The following is an 18,713-nucleotide window of genomic DNA, read 5'->3' on the forward strand; positions in this document are numbered from 1 at the left end:
ATTGGATGTAAATTTACATGACGACTCATTAAATGCAAAGCAGAAACCTTTTTTAACCATAGGATTATTTTGAGAAAATCTGTTAAAATTAGTCCTCTGAGGAAGCATAAGGTTTAGCCATAGACCGACGTCTTTTTGGCCCCATTGCATATTCCGGAGGATGGCTAATTTTTGACGAAAACTCTCATCATAATTCAGCCATGCAATGCCACCAAAACTGCGATATGCCTCTAATATGTTCTCCAGGTGCTGAAAAAGACCCGAACAAACTGCCGGATTCTTTTCACCCAAGACAGAAGAAAAAATGCAAAATGCCTGCAGCCAGTTATTGAATGATTTAAAGGCGGCCTTTTTCTTATCATCTAAATCCGTCTTCTCATCCTTTTTAACATTCTCTCTACTAGACGGAAGCAGAGAAAACAAATCAACATAATCCCCCTCGTAAATCTTATCCCTAACTGGCTGCGGCAAATGAAATCCCAGGGGGGACATGTCACATGTCAAAGCCTCCTTAAATAAAAAACCATGCAGAGACATGGACTCCTGACAACCACTAAGACCTGCACTACTCTCCCTAGCCACCGCCCCCCTGCTAACATTTCACATAACACTTTCTTCACTACAGCTTCTATACTAAAAGGAAGAGGGCTGGCACACGAGACAGACAGAGGGACATTGAAACTCTCACCCTGTCCTCTGCTCTGCAGTTCTCGGCCCTCCTGTGGACGTCCCTGGTCTCCAGCAGCTTCGCGCCTCAGGCTCCTGCCTCTGGCCTCGGCAAAGCACCTCCTCCTCTTCAGACGGGGACTCGGACCAGGGGGCCCCCGTCGCTCTTCTGGCCTCAGGAACGATCTTCCCCTATGATTTCCCGCTGCCACCAGGAATTTCAAATCCCTGGGCCGGTGCCGCGCTTTTACGGCGACGCCGACTAGATGACGTACTCTTCCTCTTCGTGGCTGCTCTGTCCGGCGCTGAACAATGACGCGCCTCCGCAGCCAGGATGGGCGGGGATGCTCCGGCTTCCGCTTCTTGCTCATTCTCACCGACTGCCGCTGGAAGGACGCTGCGCCGCAGGGACCGCCTTCTTTCCGGGATATCCGCTGTCAGCGCTGCCATCTCTTCTGGGTTGGTATGCTGGATAACCGCGGCGTCACGATCCTCAGCTTCTCCAACGTCTGCTGGCTGCCTAGACGCCTCCAGGCATTGTCTCAGCCAGGCTTCTCCACTGTCCTCGCTCGCCCTCTTCATCCGGTCTTGCAGCAGGCTCCCATCAGCTGTTCTTCTTTGATCTTCAGAAATTCTGACAGCCAGCTGATGGAGAGCCCCTGCTTTTATTTACAAATTTCCCGCACTTTTCTAACAGCTGACCAATCAGCTGTTAGAAAAAACGGGTGCGCAGAACCAGCCTAAACTGGTTTAACCAGTCTCCTCATGACAGAACACAGCTGTTCTTAACCCTTCACTCACCACACATATAGTGAACATAAAAACCTTTATTCAATAATAATGGCCATTCCATTGTATATATAACCAGGCCTGTGCCATCATGCATTCGCACGGCATACTAGCTACCGTGCTCTAAACAGAGAGCCAGATGGATTAATTGGGGACTATAGAGCTAGTACACAGGCATTTTTTAGGGGAAAGAGAGTCCAACTTATAAGAAACAAGCAAATTAATTGGTTTCATTTAATCCTGTAGGTGATTTAGTTTCTAATAGTGTAATCCATTTGCATTCTTGCTGTAATAGTTTCTTATTTATATTGCCGCCTCGAATCCCTCTGGACACATGTTCAATCCCCCTTACATTAAAGGTACAGGGATCACTATCATGTTTTAATTTGAAATGTCGAGGGATTGTTTTCAATTCCTCCAAATTGGAGATGGTTGTTGCAGCTACAATGTCGCGTACGTGTTTCCTTGTCCTGACTCTTAGTTGGCGTGATGTCAGCCCAATATAACTTAGGCCACAAGCACACATCGCATAGTATATCACCTGTGTGGTGGAGCAGGTGATATACTGGCGAATTTCAAATTCTTTGTCTCCCCTGATGACCTAAAGGTCACACACATATTGGCGCATGCCCTACATCCACCACAGGGGTAACACCCCTTAACCGGTGACCCTGTGTCAAAGGGCGTATTGGTAGTCGCCACGTAGTGGCTTCTAACCAATATATCTTTGAGATTTTTGCTTCTCCTATAGGTCATCTGGAGGTAATCTAGTATATACTTTTTCAGGATTGGTTCGGTCTGGAGAACTGGCCAATGGCGCTGCAAACTTCTTTTCACCTCTTCACATTGTGAATTATATGTTGTGATGAATCTGACATTATTGTTGTCCTTGGATACTCCATTGGAGGACTGGAGTAAAGTTTCTCATGTGAACTTCTTCACCCTATTATACCCTTCCTTTATGGATCTGTTGCTGTACTCTCATGACTGAAATCTCTTTCTCAATATATCAGCTTGAAATTTCTGTGGGGTTGAGCAAATCCGCTTCGTTCTCATAAACTGCCCAACTGGGATAGATTTGATAGTGACGTAATGGTGGCTAGACTCTGCATGCAACAGGGAATTGATTGCGGTGGGCTTCCTGAATAAGTCTGACTGTAGCTGTCGGTTGCTGTCAATATCGATCTTGATGTCCAGGAAGTCCACCACCTCCCTGCTATACACATAGGTCCGCCTGATGTTAAAATCATTCACATTGAGTTGGCCCATGAACTGCCTAAGCCCATCCTCACTGCCTTGCCAAATAAATAAAATATCGTCAATGTATCATGGCCAGAGGGGTATATGGTCTACAGCCCACGCGTCCTCGCCCCCCCGCAAACCACTTTCCCAAAACCCAAGAAAGAGGTTTGCAAATGAAGGCGCACAGGCCGCCCCCTTTGCAGTACCCCTCCGCTGTAGATAAAATTGCTCTTTAAAAGGAAAAAAAAATATGCGTTAGGATGAACTCAAGCAGCCCAAGGACCAACTCACATGTGCGACCATCCAAGTTGCTGTTCACGAGAAAAAAGCGGGCCGCCTCCAACCCCTGCTGATGATCAATGCAAGTATAGAGTGACTCTATATCTGCAGTCACGAGGTACATATCATCCTCCAAATGTATCCCGTTAATTCTGGTTAATACGTACGTGGTGTCACGGACGTATGATGGGAGAGCTTCTGCCAGTGGTTGCAAACAAAAATCCACAAATTTGCACACCGGGTCATAAAGGCCTTCCAACCCAGACACGATAGGTCTGCCCGGGGGTTCGGTGGCATTTTTGTGGATTTTAGGGATGAAGTAAGTGGTTGGTGTCTTAGGGTATTTAAATATTAGACCGTCATAGATTATTTTTTTTTTAGGGATAATGCCCTGCCATATAGTATCAGACCTAATTCAGCAGAATATGATGACATAGGATTTTTGGATAATTTTATATATGTGATTCTATCCCTCAACTGTTTCTGTGCCTCCTTCTCATACATCTTTTTGGGCCATAGGACAATGTTTCCCCCTTTGTCGGCTGGTTTGATGACAAGGTCATCGAGCGACTGTAATTCACAAAGTGCCGTTCGATCTCCCTGAGTAAGGTTGTCACTCAGTCATGCAGTAGAGATCCTCTTGAGATCATGGATAACCAGATCAGTGAAGATCTCCACCGCAGGAGATGCCGACATCGGGGGAAATGTTACCGATCTGGGATATAAATGCCTGGGGTATTTACCTTGGGTCGTTCCATCCTGCTCGTCCAACAAAAAATTCAAATTTCTCCAGGCTTCTTCTATTATAGAGTCTGACATGGTCGTATGGTCATCGCTGTTTTTATAATGCAGCTTTTTAAGAATAAATTTCCTTGATAAAAGATTAACATCTTTTATAACTGTGAAAAGATTAAAGCCATTAGTGGGTGCAAAGGTTAGCCCCCTCTCAAACAACTTTTTTTTTTATTATAAGTCAATACATGTTCTGATAAGTTAATCACCTGTAATTTGTTCGTATCATTTTTCTTGTGACTCTTCCTATATGATCCCGAGGGCATGCTTTTACTAGAGTTGTTCTGTCTCTTGTCCGTGGATCGCAAGGTCATGCCACTCCCAGACCCTGATTCTTGGTTCGTTGAACTTCATTGGACGTGCAGGAAGCAAACGACCCTGATCTTGATCCAGCGTTCTTCCATTTACCCCGCTGTCTCCTATGCCATCTATAGATGTTATTTTGGTTGTGATCCATAGTATCTCTCTGAAACTTTTTGATTTTAACATCGCTTACCTCTTTTTCCCACTTAATGGATTCATCTTCAATCTCAGAATTTAGTCTTACCAGCGCATCACTGGATAGGCCATCCTGTAGCTTTTTCTGTATTTGTTCAATTTCTGTATCCATGTCACTGACTGTTTATTTAGTTGTACTAGCAGCTCCATGAACTCTCTAGAGCAGGTGGTAGCCGCCTGTTCCCACCTATTCCTAAATTAATCATCCGGCTCCTTGAAGGCTGGAAAGACCTGCACTATAAAGGGTGCTTTACATGCTGCGATATCACTAACGATTTATCGTCGGGGTCATGGTGTTTGTGAAGCACATCCGGCATCGTTAGCGACATCGCAGCGTGTAACATGTACGAGCGACCTTCAACAATTGCAAAAGTGGTAAAAATTGTTGGTTTTGGAGAGGTCGTCCAAACACCAAATATTGTTGTCAGGTGAGTAACGAGGTTGTTTGTCATTCCTGCGGCAGCACACATCGCTATGTGTGACACCGCAGGAACGAGGAAACTCACCGTATCAGCGTCCCACCGGCAATGAGGAAGGAAGGAGGTGGGCGGGATGTTCGGCCCGCTCAACTCCACCCCTCCTCTACTATTGGGCGCTATGACGCCAAATGAACCGCCCCCTTAGAAAGGAGGCGGTTCGCTGGTCACAGCGACGTCGCTAGGCAGGTAAGTGCGTGTGACGGATGTAAGCAATGTTGTGCGACATGGGCAGCGATTTGCCCGTGTTGCATAACCGACGGAGGTGGGTACAATCGCTAGCGATATCGATACCGATATCGCAGAGTGTAAAGTGCCCTTAAGTCTCCGTGGTATGAGGTTTTTCTCCAGATATTTTTCTAAAAATGCCCTATTCCACCAGATTCTGGTTCTCTTGCACAGCAACTCCTTATATCGATCTATACTATTTTGCATCTCTCCACTGCTTTCCGTAGACACCAATATGGGCTCATCACTGAACACTGCGTTCATTTTTGAAAGCAATTAACTTTTCTCTGACTTCATAATCCATTTTATTCTTATTACTGGATGCTGTGAAAAACACAGAAATAATTAGCGACAAATTGGCGCCATTGGCCAGTGGCCAGTTCTCCAGACCAAACCAATCCTAAAAAAGTATATACTAGATACCCCTGTGGTGGATGTAGGGCATGCACCAATATGTGCAGGACTAAGACCTTTAGGTCATCATGGGGAGACAAAGAATTTGAAAGTCGCCAGTATCCACCTGATCCACCACGCAGGTGATATACTATGCGATGTGTGGTTGTGGCCACATTTTTATATGGGGCTGATATCACGCCAACTAAGAGTCAGGACAAGGGAACACGTACGCGACATTGTCGCTTCAAAAACCATCTCCAATTTGGAGGAATTGAAAACGATCCCTCGACATTTCAAATTAAAACATGATAGTGATCCCTGTACCTTTAAGGTAAGGGGGATTGAACATGTGTCCGTAGGGATTCGAGGCGGCAATATAAATAAGAAACTATTACAGCAAGAATACAAATGGATTACACTATTGGAAACTATGGGATTGAATGAAACCAATTAATTTGCTTGTTTCTTATAAGTTGGACTCTCTTTCCCCTAAAAAAATGCCTGTGTACTAGCTCTATAGTCCCCAATTAATCCATCTGGCTCTCTGCGCAGCAACGATCATTTATGCAATTTAGTACATTATATTTGATTGATCTCTTCCACTGTTTTCCTGTATTGTTTTTAATCGGTTTTAATTAGTGTATTTGTTTACAGTATACTTCTACCAACTCTAAGGATCACCTTGTATGTGAAGAACCCACTCTAATGGATTCATATTCCTGACGTGGATATTCTCTCAATATTGCACGACCTGATGCATGTTATGAATTACCATATGTCTCAATCGTTATGTATGGCATACTTGGAATTTATAAATTTATAGGTTTCCATGACCATTTGGTCGCTTCAACTTTGCATATCATGCATAGTGATTAGCAAGTAAGCAAGCGCATATTATAGTGCAGCATATGGGAATGTGACGTAAGTTGCTTACTGCAGTCTGGTGCGCGTGCCCGCTGTCCTCCACCTGCCCGCTGTCATTAGGGCTGCGTATGTGCACTGGCTTCTATAGCCACTGCGCATGTGCTGGCACCGTTGACGCGCGGCGCTTCCCCGTTGGGGTCGGTGGACAGTAGCGCGCATGCGCCGGCGTCAGACTGCAAGCGGCCGCCATTAAGCAAACACATCATATAAGGATTAAACACATAAATTTGGCCATGATTAATACACCGAGGAGATAACACAATAGCATCCCTCGGGGGTAATGCCAACTCCGAAAGGCATATCAAAAGAGGAGGAAAGGAGATAAGGCACAATTATGATTGAAAATATTAAGTTTTTATTGGTAAAGGTTAAAAGAACAAATACAAAACAGTACAAAAAGACATACAGAACATGGAATCGGTCACCAAGGGTGTGGAAAGGAGAAATGTTCCTTTATAAAAATAGTCTTTAAGGAGGTTTACTCTTGCCTTCAGAACCAGCCCCATATACCACCAGGTAATGCAACAAGCTCTTTTGAATTTAATGCAAGGTGCCTTCTACTCTCCTGCACACTCTTTCTGCCTTTGGTATTTTCCACTACTCAGTGCGTTTATTAGTATTTCAGCCATTAGGCAGAGTTGTGGCTGCTGAGATTACCATTTAGTCCTGTTTCTATAGTGATGAGATATAATATTTACTACAGAATTTTACTATCATTCTCTCACTATTATATGTGAAATTCACGTGTTGAGTCCCTGGGTATGGACCCATCAATGATGGGGATACCAGCATTTGGGAACATACAGGTCTATACCGATGAATTTTGAGTGCACATGTACACTTTATTAGTCAGCCCACAGGTCCAATGAAGGTCTGCACTGTCGCAATTCCGGAACTATATATATATATATATATATATATATATATATTTACAGCCAGCCGTTGCACTTTACTTACACCGCGACCATCATCTTGTAAATTTCGACAGCCCTATTACTGTTACCTCTGTTATTATCTACATCCAAATCCAAAGGAATAGCCAATTAGGCTTTATCTGTTCACTATACTCCTAGGGTTTGTATAATTTAACCCAACTTACAGCGTGTTAACCCTCTGCATCCTTGTGTGTTTTGTACACTGTATAACGTTGCTTACCGAAACTTGGGGGTTTCACTCGCTTGCAGCGGTATTAGGTAGCTTAGGCAACACAGGTATCACTGTCTCTTATAAAACCCAGCAGTTTATTTAATAGACTCAACATAAACTGCTAAACAAAATGTAACAAAGCCTCTCCTGGCTTAAAGGAAAATATAACATACCGTGGGCTTCCAGTCCAATTAAATGTCCATAGTGGAGTCTCCACACTCTGCCTCCTGCCAGCGAACACCACTCACTGTGGTTCCTTCCTGCAGCCTCCAGCCAGGCTGCAGTTTTATCCCCAGTCCTCACTTGGACTGATTTCCAGAAGTCTCTCTTCAGTCTTCACACAGACTGAGACCTCCAGCACACAATCTCCATGTGCAGCACACAATCTCCATGTGCAGCACACAATCTCCATGTGCAGCACACAATCTCCATGTGCAGCACACAATCTCCATGTGCAGCACACTCAGACTTTTTTCTGTCTCTAAAACTAACAGTCTCTTAAACCCAACCGGACACACCCACAGGTGGAGGTATGTGATTCTCCAGCCCTGTCCATCACGCCGCCCATAGTTTAAAGGGAAGCTAACCCTTAATTACAACCCAAGTCCTGTGAAACTACAGGTCCCACAGTCACATCTTCAGTTCAATAGGGCAGGGAATCCTTCTCCACTGCAACACATAGCGACCATCCACAACATTGGTGGTCGCTACCTCACAACTGTAACACTATATTTTTAATGTGTTTTTGTATGTCTATCACTTACTGCAGGGGTGGGGAACCTTTTTACTGGCAGGGGCCATTTGGAATTTCGTACTAACCTTTGGGGGCCACACAACATTATCAACCTGAAAAATAACCCTGCTATATTTGGTCAAACAATTAATTAACTCACCCCTACTGTGGGGGCAGGAGCTGCTTCTCTTTGGTGCAATTGTGATGTTTGGTGATATTGATCATCTTGTTTCTCACAGCTGCTTTTCCAGGTTTGTCTCTGTCTGGAGATGCTGGGGGCATAAACATCACAGGAGGGGCAGGGGTGCATAAATTACAGGAGACACTGGGAGTTTATATCACAGGAGGGGCTGGGGCATATACATCAGTAGGGGGCATGGACAGCCCTGGCAGTGGCACAGACATGACTGGGGACAGGGACAGCACTGGGTGGCAGCACGGACTGCACTGGGTGGCAGCACGGACTGCACTGGGTGGCAGCACGGACTGCACTGGGTGGCAGCATGGACAGCACTAGGTGGCATCACTAGGGAGACAGACAGGTCTGGTGGAACATAGACATCAACAAGAGGGCACAGACTGGGGGGCATAGAAAGCAGTGGGAGGGTACAGACAGCAGTAGCGAGTTAAGAGCACTGGGAGGTACACAGTACTGAGGGGTGACACACAGCACTGGGGAGCATGGATAGCATAAGGGGGGCACAGACAGCACTCACCGTGGCATGGACAGCACTGGGTGCAGCATGGACAGCATTAGGTGGTGCGGACAGCACTGGGGGGGGCGTAGACATCACCCAGGGGGTACAGACAGCACTAGGGGGGCACGGACAGCAGTGAGGGGTTACACCGTGCTTAGGGGGTACACACTGTACTAGGGAGTACACAGCACTGGGGTGTACACAGCATTAGGGGGTACACTGCATTAGGGGGAACACACAGCATTAGGGGATACACACAGCACAAGGGAATACACACAGCATTAGGGGGTACACACTGTACTAGGAGGTACACAGCACTGGGGGGTACACACTGTACTAGGAGGTACACAGCACTGGGGGGTACACACAGCATGAGGGGGTACACAGCACTGGCGGTACACACTGTACTAGGAGGTACACAGCACTGGGGGGTACACACAGCACAAGGGGGTACACAGCATTAGGAGGTACACACAGCATTAAGGGGTACACACAGCATTAGGGGGTACTTACTGTACTAGGGGGTACACACAGCATTAGGGGGTACACACAGCACTAGGGGGTACACACAGCACTAGGGGATACACACAGCATTAGGGAGTACACACAGCATTGGGGGGTACACAGCACGAGGGGGTACACACAGCACGAGGGGGTGCACACAGCACTAGGGGGTACACAGCACTGAGCGGGGGGGGGCAGCAATTGGTTGAGTACTCACAGTGAGGGGGGGGGAGTCACACGCACAGCACAGTTTCGGGAGGCTGGTAAACCTGCTGCAGCTTTTCTGTGCCTTTATCGCAGCGTGCTGCTTGCTCCGTCCACCAGAGCACACTAGCACAGGCTGGGGATAAGCCTAGAATGGGTAAAGGAAAAGGGATTCTTCAGCTCACCTGTTGCCCGGACTGCTAGACCTTGCGGGTGCCTCGGATCCGCCGGTAAGTCCCGACCGGTTTGTGGAAGAAGGCAGAGAAGAAAAGGATGATCCGGCACTGATTCTTCTTTAAGATAAAATCTCCGTAATCTTTATTGGAAATATTAAAAGCATCGTGAAGGCCGAGGTATAAATCAATACATGGAAACTTTGCGCGTTTCGGACTACACCATAAAAACAGAAAGAGTCCTTAATCATAAGTGTTCCATGTATACCACAACATTACTAAAATAGACTGACCCGCTGGATGGGCGGAAGGGAGGGGCGGGATGTCATGATTGCATGAAAAAACAGGTGAACATCGCCGTGCATATGGACAAAAGGAACATCATACTGGGTCAATATAATCCTTAGTAAATAGTGCGTGATAAACCATAAAACATTCATTCATATGTTAATAATCATTTCAATAGAGGAGCTGACCTGAAATTGCAATAGGGCTGCAAATACAAGCCCCTATATATTCATAAGAATAGAAACGAAAAATTTCATGATACAGATAGAGCTAAAAATGAAATTAGATTATGTGGGTTATTTACCAAAGGACCCAACCCTAGGTTGATAAGTAAATTATATGGAGATCACAAGTTAAATAAAATATAAATTTATAAGGTTCTCAACAATATTTGCAAAGTATATCAAAAAGCAGCTCCTCCAGTGAAAAACAGGGGGGGGGGAGAGGACTTGTTCAATATAAATAAGCAAGCTCCAATATGTGCATATCGTCTGACGATAAAAAGACCATAAAAAAAAAATATATATACATCAGGATGAAACATGTGTGGAGCTTGACTGAAGGAATGCTCATTACAATATGTCCGAATTATGGCATCCGTGCAGGAATGGATGAATTTCATCAAAGAATGACTAGAACAAACACATAAGCATAAAAGCACCTCATTGAATGTCAGAAAACGGATCAGAAATTATTCTATATCTATCGATCTAAAAAATAAATCGCAAATCGGAGCGATAGTTAAAGCCACCTGGGTATCTTGTATTTAGCTTCAAAATCCATTTTGCCTCTGCCAAAAGCAGGGCTTGGAACCAGTCCCCCCCACGAGGTGGTCTGGGAACAGACTCTATACCCGTGATCACTAAGGAAGAAAAATCCGCTGAATGACATTCAATGTAGTGCCTGGTCAGACCAGATAAGGAGCGTTTCTTCACCAATGCAACATAGCTTAAGGAGGTCCTGTCATGAGCTGCTGAAGGTATGCGGACGTGCTCAGAGATCCTGGTTCTAAGTGCTCTAGAGGTGCAGCCGACATAGCCCTTGCGGCATAGTGTGCACGTTGCCACATAGACCACATGTGCAGAAGCACAATTAATAAACGATCGAATTACAAAGCTTTCTCCATTATTCCCTAATAGGGATTTGGTATTGTGCATGAACCTGCAAAGGCCCCATCGGCCGGACCCACATTTATAAGACCCAGAGACACTGAGCCAGGTTCTGTTACATTTCTTAGATGTGAACATGCTGGGTGCCACAAGGTTCCCAATGGTACGAGCTCTCTTGGCTACTATATTGACCCCCGGCTGAAGAACTGAATTTAGTATGGGGTCCTGACGTAAAAGGGGGATAAAACGCTGGATGGTCTGTTTAATTTGAAAAAAATCAGTGCTAAATGGTGTTGAAAAAGTCACACGATTTCTAGATACTGAGGAAACAGGGTGATCTTCCAACCGATTGGTTCTTTTTTTTTTTTTAAATTCTTTATTTTAATGACCGACTCGAGAACATACAAAGTAACACCTGCTCCACAAAGAACAGAATAACAGATTTCAAATATTTAACATTGACATGTAGCCCACCCTTCCGCACCCCTGTACATATCTAGTCGCTGCAACTGCTCGAGTCAGGCCCAATTTAATCCTTTTATGAACCAACCCAACAAGGGTGGAATACAGAACATAGAAAGAGAGCAAAGCCCGAAAAGAGTTTAGAACAGGTTAAGAGAAAGAGCTAAAGGGGAATAGGGGGGGAGGGGAGAATAGGGGAAGATAGGGGACAAAGAAGTGAGAAGAAGGGAGAGCGAGAGAAGAAAAAAGAGGAAAGGGGGAGAGGAGAGAAAAAAAAAAAAAAAAGGGGGGGGAGAGTGTTTCCCCAGAGCCTCACAGCAGCCGTGGAACAGAGAGTAATCTGGCGTATTCCACCGAGTGAGTGAACTCCAACCATGGGAACCAAGTCCTATGAAAATCTTCCTGTCTGTCATTGAGAGAGGATGTCAAGTCCTCCATGTGCCTTAGGTCGTTAACCCTTGAAACCCACTGTGCCAGTGTGGGGGTGGTAGAAGACTTCCAGCCAAGCGGGATGCAAGACCTGGCAGCCATTACCAGAAATCTAAGCAAAGAGCGCTTGTATCTAGGAGCCGGGAGTTCCAAAAGCTGTAAGATAAACAGTTCCGAACCCAATGTCTCAACCGTGCCGGTCACCAGTCTAATTACCTCCCTCACTTCTGACCAAAACCGTTGCAAGGAAGGGCAGGACCAAAAGATGTGCACGTAATCACCCTCCCCCGAGCCACACCTCCAGCAAACGGGGTCAACTGAGGGGAATATCCTATGAAGTCTGGTCAGGACTCTATACCACCTAGTCAGCAGTTTGAAGTTGGCCTCCAACAATCTGGAACTGATCGAGGTTTTATGTGCCATCATTAGGACGTTGTTTCGTTGCGTGTCAGATAGAGCCGTCCCAAGGTCCCTTTCCCACTGCCGCAAATAGACCGGGGTGGGCAAATCTCCCGGGTCTGATAGCAAATTGTATGCCAGGGAAAGTGAGTGCCGCAGGGCCCCCTCTCCCAAGCACAATTTCTCGAATCTTGTGGGAGGCCCAGCATACCGGGCGAAGCAGGGAAGGGAGCTCATGAAATGCCTCAACTGCATGGCCCTCCATCTCCCCAGGGGGTCCGGAGGCAGGAGACCACAAATATCCGAAAGAGATAGCCAGTCACCCTCCCCTCCCAGCTGGTAAGCTCTGAATCTGCCCCCCTGTACCCAGCTCCGAAAAACTGGGTCCAAGAGGCCAGGACGGAAATCCGGATCTCCTATAATTGGTGACATGGGGGAAGGCAACGGCAGGAGGAGGCGCCGAACCTCGCCCCTCGAACAGCATTCCAGAGTAGCGCCAATAGTGGGGTGAGATCTCAAAGTAGACGGGAAAAAGCTTGCGACCCAAGGCATGGCCGGTAAATGTACCTCCGAGAAGCTCTGTTCCAGGGCGACCCATGGTTTCATCCTAGAGTGGTGGCACCAATCCAGAACCCTAACCATATGTGTGGCCCAGTAATATTTTTTCATATCAGGTATTCCCAGCCCTCCCCTACACTTAGGTCTGCACAGTAGGGAACGGGAAAGTCTCGCCGGCTTATTCGCCCAGATAAATTTAGTATATAGTGAGGCCAATTCCTTGAAGAAAGAGCTCGGGATCTTAATTGGCAGGGCCTGGAAGAGGTATAGAAGTCGTGGTAATATATTCATCTTCAATATTGCACATCTCCCAAACCATGTGAAAAGGCCCCTCGCCCAATTTGCGCAGTCTGTTCTAATGGACTGCAGGAGAGGGAGATAATTCAGCTTATATAGTTGGCTAGTGTCCGCTGCCAGCTGGACCCCCAGGTACCTCAGAGAGTGATTAGCCCACTTAAACCCGAACGCAGATTGTAGCGAAATAACATGATCTTGGGGGAGAGATACATCCATAGCCTCCGATTTTGACATGTTAATTCTAAAATTAGAAAGAGAGGAGTATGTTTCCAGCTCTCTCAGTAGATTGGGCAGGGAGACCCGAGGGTTGGTAATAAAGAAAAGTAAGTCGTCCGCGTACGCCGCAATTTTGTAGGTGGAACCAGCAACTATAGGGCCGGAAATGTCAATGTTATGAATATAGCACCAATTCAGAACCAGTAGGTATTAGAAAAGAATTCCAACATGTACAACTTATATAGATCTAGCAACATGTGATAATAAAACTTAACCTTTAATTGGGTTATTTAAAATAAATATACAAACTGTGATCCAAACACCATTTAAAACCTGGAAATGATGGGACCAATGTGTGCTGCGTGTATCTATGGCACCATCATTTACAGAAAAAGGGGAACGGGTAACGTTCACCTAGATGAACAACACCGGAGATGTAATGAGTTTTTCAACACACAAAAAGCTGATGTGGTATCGCTGATTAGACAGATGCTGTGTAAGTGCAGCCTTCAAAGATAAATGTATACACAAGAAGTAGCATGCCACTCAACAGACAGAATGTTGTCACTCAGCGTCATCAACACCAGACCAAAAATAGTGTGAATGTCCCACTATAGAGCTAAGCTAGTGTGATACGCTCTATCAGGGGACAACCAAACATATGCACCATGACATGCGGTGCCCAGGAAATAATGACCTCATAATACCTGTACCATGCTCTATACAAACAACGGCAGGGGTCAGGGACAATAGGATGTCATATACAGTGCAATATTAGGACCACTTAAAGTGGAACCATCTCACCCAGTCTTTTTGTCGGTGAGGTGTCGTCCTTCTCCAGTGCTGCTTAGTCCAACTACCGGCACTTGGGGAGCAGTGGCTTGGTCACTGGCCCTGTCTGGGATACAACTGACCCTAAGATAATCCACAAAAACTCCCGCCCTTACAAGGGCAGTCCACAGCTGGCCCTGTTGTGGCTGACCCTAATATCCATCAAGCAGGTGACTTCCGACGCGTTTCACAACGACTGCTCATCAGGGGAGGCTTGAAACACCTGAAAATCGTGGTTATGGCTCAGGCTTAGAGCTCAAACCTATGTGGCCTGGTATCATTCCTGTCAATGTTACCTCTAATTCGGCTAAGCAGGGGTTCCAGGGTCAGGATAAAGATCAGGGGTGAGAGGGGGCATCCCTGCCTTGTGCCGTTAAGAATGGGAAATCTATCTGAAAGGAGACCGTTCACCCAGACCGTTCACCCTGACCGCGGCAGAGGGGTTACTATACAGAGAGCATATCCACCTGAGCATCATCCTCCCCAACCCCACCTCCCGCAGAACCTCCTCCATGAATATCCAATTGACTCTGTCGAACGCTTTTTCTGCGTCGGTCGACAGGAGCATCAGGGGCAACCCTTCCGAATTAGCCCTGTGGATTAAGTTCAGCGCCTTAGTGGTGTTGTCCCTCGCTTCCCTTCCCATCATGAACCCAGCCTGGTCCGGGTTGACAATCCCCCCCAGCAATGGAGAGAGTCTCTCTGATAATATTCTGGTGAAGAGCTTCAAGTCTGTGTTGAGGAGGGAGATGGGTCGGTAACTAGAACAAGAGGTAGGGTCTTTACTCTCTTTAGGGATGACTACTATATTAGCGGCCAAAGAGTCTCTCGGCAAGTGGACCTTTTCGGAGAGTGAGATATTGTTAAAGGCAGAGAGAAATGGGGGAGCAGCATGGAGCCCATCTTTTTGTAGTAAAGCAGGGGGAAGCCATCTGGGCCAGGGGCCTTACCAGTGGGGGAATTTTTAATTGCAGCCCAGTACTCCTCCTCTGAGATGGGTCTTTCCAGGGCATCCGCAACCGATTGGTTCTGGTCCTATTCTCAACAATAGAAGAGGCCCTGTTCAAAGTCCGATCAGGATACCCCCTCCCACTGAGTCTCTCTCTAATGCGGACAGCTTCACAACGATAGGAAGCTTCAGATGAGCATAAACGCTTCGCTCGTAAGAGCTCACCCACAGGTAAATTCTGTAAGGTGTGGGGCATGTGACAGCTACTCGCATGGAGAGAGGTATTGCCACAAATAGGCTTCCTATACAGAACAGAATGAATGGAACCAGTCAAGGGGTCGCCAGATAGCAGGATGTCCAGGAAGGGAGCTGAGTCCATATATAGGTTCATGGTAAATCTCAAATTGAGAGGGTTGTTGTTAAAATGTGCATTGACGGCTTCCATGGCCTCCTGGGGGATATCAAAATCTCCTGTATTACATATCAAAACTTGATCATCAATATATCTTGCATACCAAATAATGGTATGCAACAATGGATTATCACTTGTATAGATATATTTCTCTTCCCAGTAGGCCATGTAAATATTAGCCAATGCACATGAAAAACATGCCCCCATAGGACAACCGGCTATCTGGAGATAAAATGTTAAGTTAAACTGGAAAAAATTGTGGGTCAACAGAAAACCTGTTGTCATGAGAATGAATTCTTTGAGGACATCGTCAAATGAGCTGTATTTATTTAGATGAAAATACAGAGCCTGTAAGGCTTCCCTATACGGTATGCTAGGATATAATGAGACCACGTCGCTTATTATCCAAAAAGAACCACTCGTCCAGGACATCTCCAAATCCTGTAAGAGACTCTTTGTGTCTCTAATATGACCAATAGTACGTTTCATGAGCGGCTGGATATAATGATCTAGCCAGTCACTCAGATTGCTGGTTAGAGACCCAGTGCTGGCTACTATGGGTCTCAATGGGGGAGGGAAAGTGCCCTTATGGACCTTGGGAAGGCCTTGAAAAATGAGACACACCAGAGAGTCGACAAAAAGATATTCGTGGACCTTTTCATTAAGAACTCCCCATTGAAAACCTTGTGAGAAGAGGACCCGTAACTTTGAGGAAAAATCAGATGTGGGATCGCAAGGCAATTGCCTGTAAGTGGATTTATCACTCAATATGGTATTAATCTCTCTTTCATACAGTTTGCTGTCCAGCACTACTACTGAGCCCCCCTTGTCCGCCCCCCGGACCACAATGTGACTATTGTCCTTCAGATCTTTAAGTGCTCTTTTTTCAGAGGATGACAAATTGTCCTGAATCTGGGGTTTCATCAAGAGTATATTTCTGACCTCCGATTCTATAAGGTCCTGGAACGTGTCCATAACAGGAACCCTGGAGGCAATAGGATAAAAACTCGGGTTCTTATTGACAAAAGGAGAAGGTTCAGATATACCCGTACAGGTGTCACTTAGTTCTTGTAAGTGCGTAACCGCAATCTGTTCCCTCAAATTCCAAAATAGGGGGACATGAGTAGAATTGTTGGTCGGAGGATCAGGTGAGTTGGGCCTATCAGTATTGTCCGCATCAGTATTGGAAAAATGTCTTTTTATTGTGAGATTCCTGACAAACCTATTAACATCTCTAAAGCTGGTGTCACACATAACGACGACGACAACGACGTCGCTGCAACGTCACCATATTCTGTGACGTTGCAGCGACCATAGATAATCGTTAGTAAGCTGTCAAACATGCTAAATAAAGCAGCGACGGAGCACAGATCATAGCGACGTCGACGGTCGTTGTGTGGTTTCAGACATGTCATTGCACGACGAGTCAGAGGTGTGGTTTTAACCCCTAGATACGGTTTGCGTTATCTCTTTTCACGCCCCTCTGTTCCTATTGGTGATCGCTACAGCGCTTTGCGTTGTCTTTCTTCACGCCCCTCTGTTCCGATTGGTCATCACTACAGCGTCGCCTGATTGGGTGACCGTATCAAACAAAAGACGACGCAGTAGCGCTTCCATTCACTCTACCTGAGCTTTTTCAGAACGCAGTTTGCTGCAGTGATTCTTTCAATTTGTTGATTTCGTCTTGGATTTTTAATATTCTCCTGACTTAAAGGTAAGTAATTTTGGGCAGTATTATACCAATATTCTAGTACATCGTGACATTAATATAGCAACTGTATTCTTGTATATTGGGGCAGTATTATAGTTATATTTATCTATGTACATAGGGGGAAGTATTATAGCTTTTCTATTCCTGTACATAGGAATATATATATATATATATATATATATATATATATATATATATATATATATATATAAAAATAAATATATATATGGGGCCAGTATTATAGCAATTATATTCTTGAACATATAGCTATTTTCTACATATATATATATATATATATATATATATATATAGGTATATATGTATATATATTTATATATTCAATACCGCTGTACATATAGTTATGTTCTTGTACATAGGGGCAGTATTATAGTAGTTATATTTTTGTACATAGGGGCAGTATTATAGTAGTTATATTCTTGTGCATAGGGGCAGTATTATAGTAGTTAAATTCTTGTATATAGGGGGCAGTATGATAGTAGTTATATTCTTGTACATAGGGGGCCGTATTATAGTAGTTATATTATTGGACATAGGAGCAGTATTAAAGTAGTTGTACGTAGGTGGCAGTATTATAGCAGCTATATTCTTGTGCTTAGTTTATAACAATGTAGTAATACATTAATTTCCTTTTTTTTCAGATGTCTTCCAACAAACAAGAATTTATAAGGGAGATGATTGATATGTATCGATCCCTGCCTTGTTTGTGGAAGATTAAGTCTGTCGATTATAGCAATCGATACAAGAAAAAGCAGGCCTATGAGCAGCTTGTTGAATTGTTCCAGAGGCATAACCCTACTTAGACCATTACGACTGAGATTGTGCGAAAGAAAATCCAGGGTCTTCGCACCGTTTATAAAAAGGAACTAAATAAGGTGGAGAAGGCCAGCAAATCTGGTGCCGGAACGGAGGAACTTTACGTTCCAAAGCTTTGGTACTACGATTTGCTGGCCTTCATAAGAGACCAAGAGGTACCACGTACAATAACATCGCTGTCCTTTGGTCCCGGAACACAGCCTGAGGTCCGGTCTGACACCACAGTTGGAGATGTAAGTACCTTTGTGAAACTTTTGATGTACATGGCATTATTTAATTGAAAATAGTTACTACGGTTTTCTATGATTACTGTTGCAGATTTCAAAATGTATCCCTTCCAGTTCAGATAAGTATACTCCTTTACTAGTTTCTCCACACTCTATTTTCATACCATGTAATGACATTTCATATCTTGTAGTACTAGTCTGCCCCTCCCATTAGTTTCCAGTGCATGTGTATCCCTGTGCCTG

At 45.1% G+C, this 18,713-nt stretch overlaps 1 protein-coding gene across 1 annotated transcript in view; it reads left to right on the forward strand.

Annotated features, from left to right (window-relative positions):
- LOC142265339 (uncharacterized) overlaps nucleotides 1-18,230 on the forward strand; it is a 28,534-nt gene extending 10,304 nt beyond the window's left edge. Inside the window, exon 2 of the mRNA XM_075332277.1 lies at nucleotides 18,069-18,230. Coding sequence (XP_075188392.1) covers nucleotides 18,069-18,230 — 162 coding nt within the window. The remainder of the gene's footprint in view (nucleotides 1-18,068) is intronic.
- Nucleotides 18,231-18,713: the final 483 nt, after the last annotated feature.

Source organism: Anomaloglossus baeobatrachus, unplaced genomic scaffold (genome assembly GCF_048569485.1).
Source record: "Anomaloglossus baeobatrachus isolate aAnoBae1 unplaced genomic scaffold, aAnoBae1.hap1 Scaffold_274, whole genome shotgun sequence".
NCBI classification, from domain to species: Eukaryota; Metazoa; Chordata; class Amphibia; order Anura; family Aromobatidae; genus Anomaloglossus; species Anomaloglossus baeobatrachus.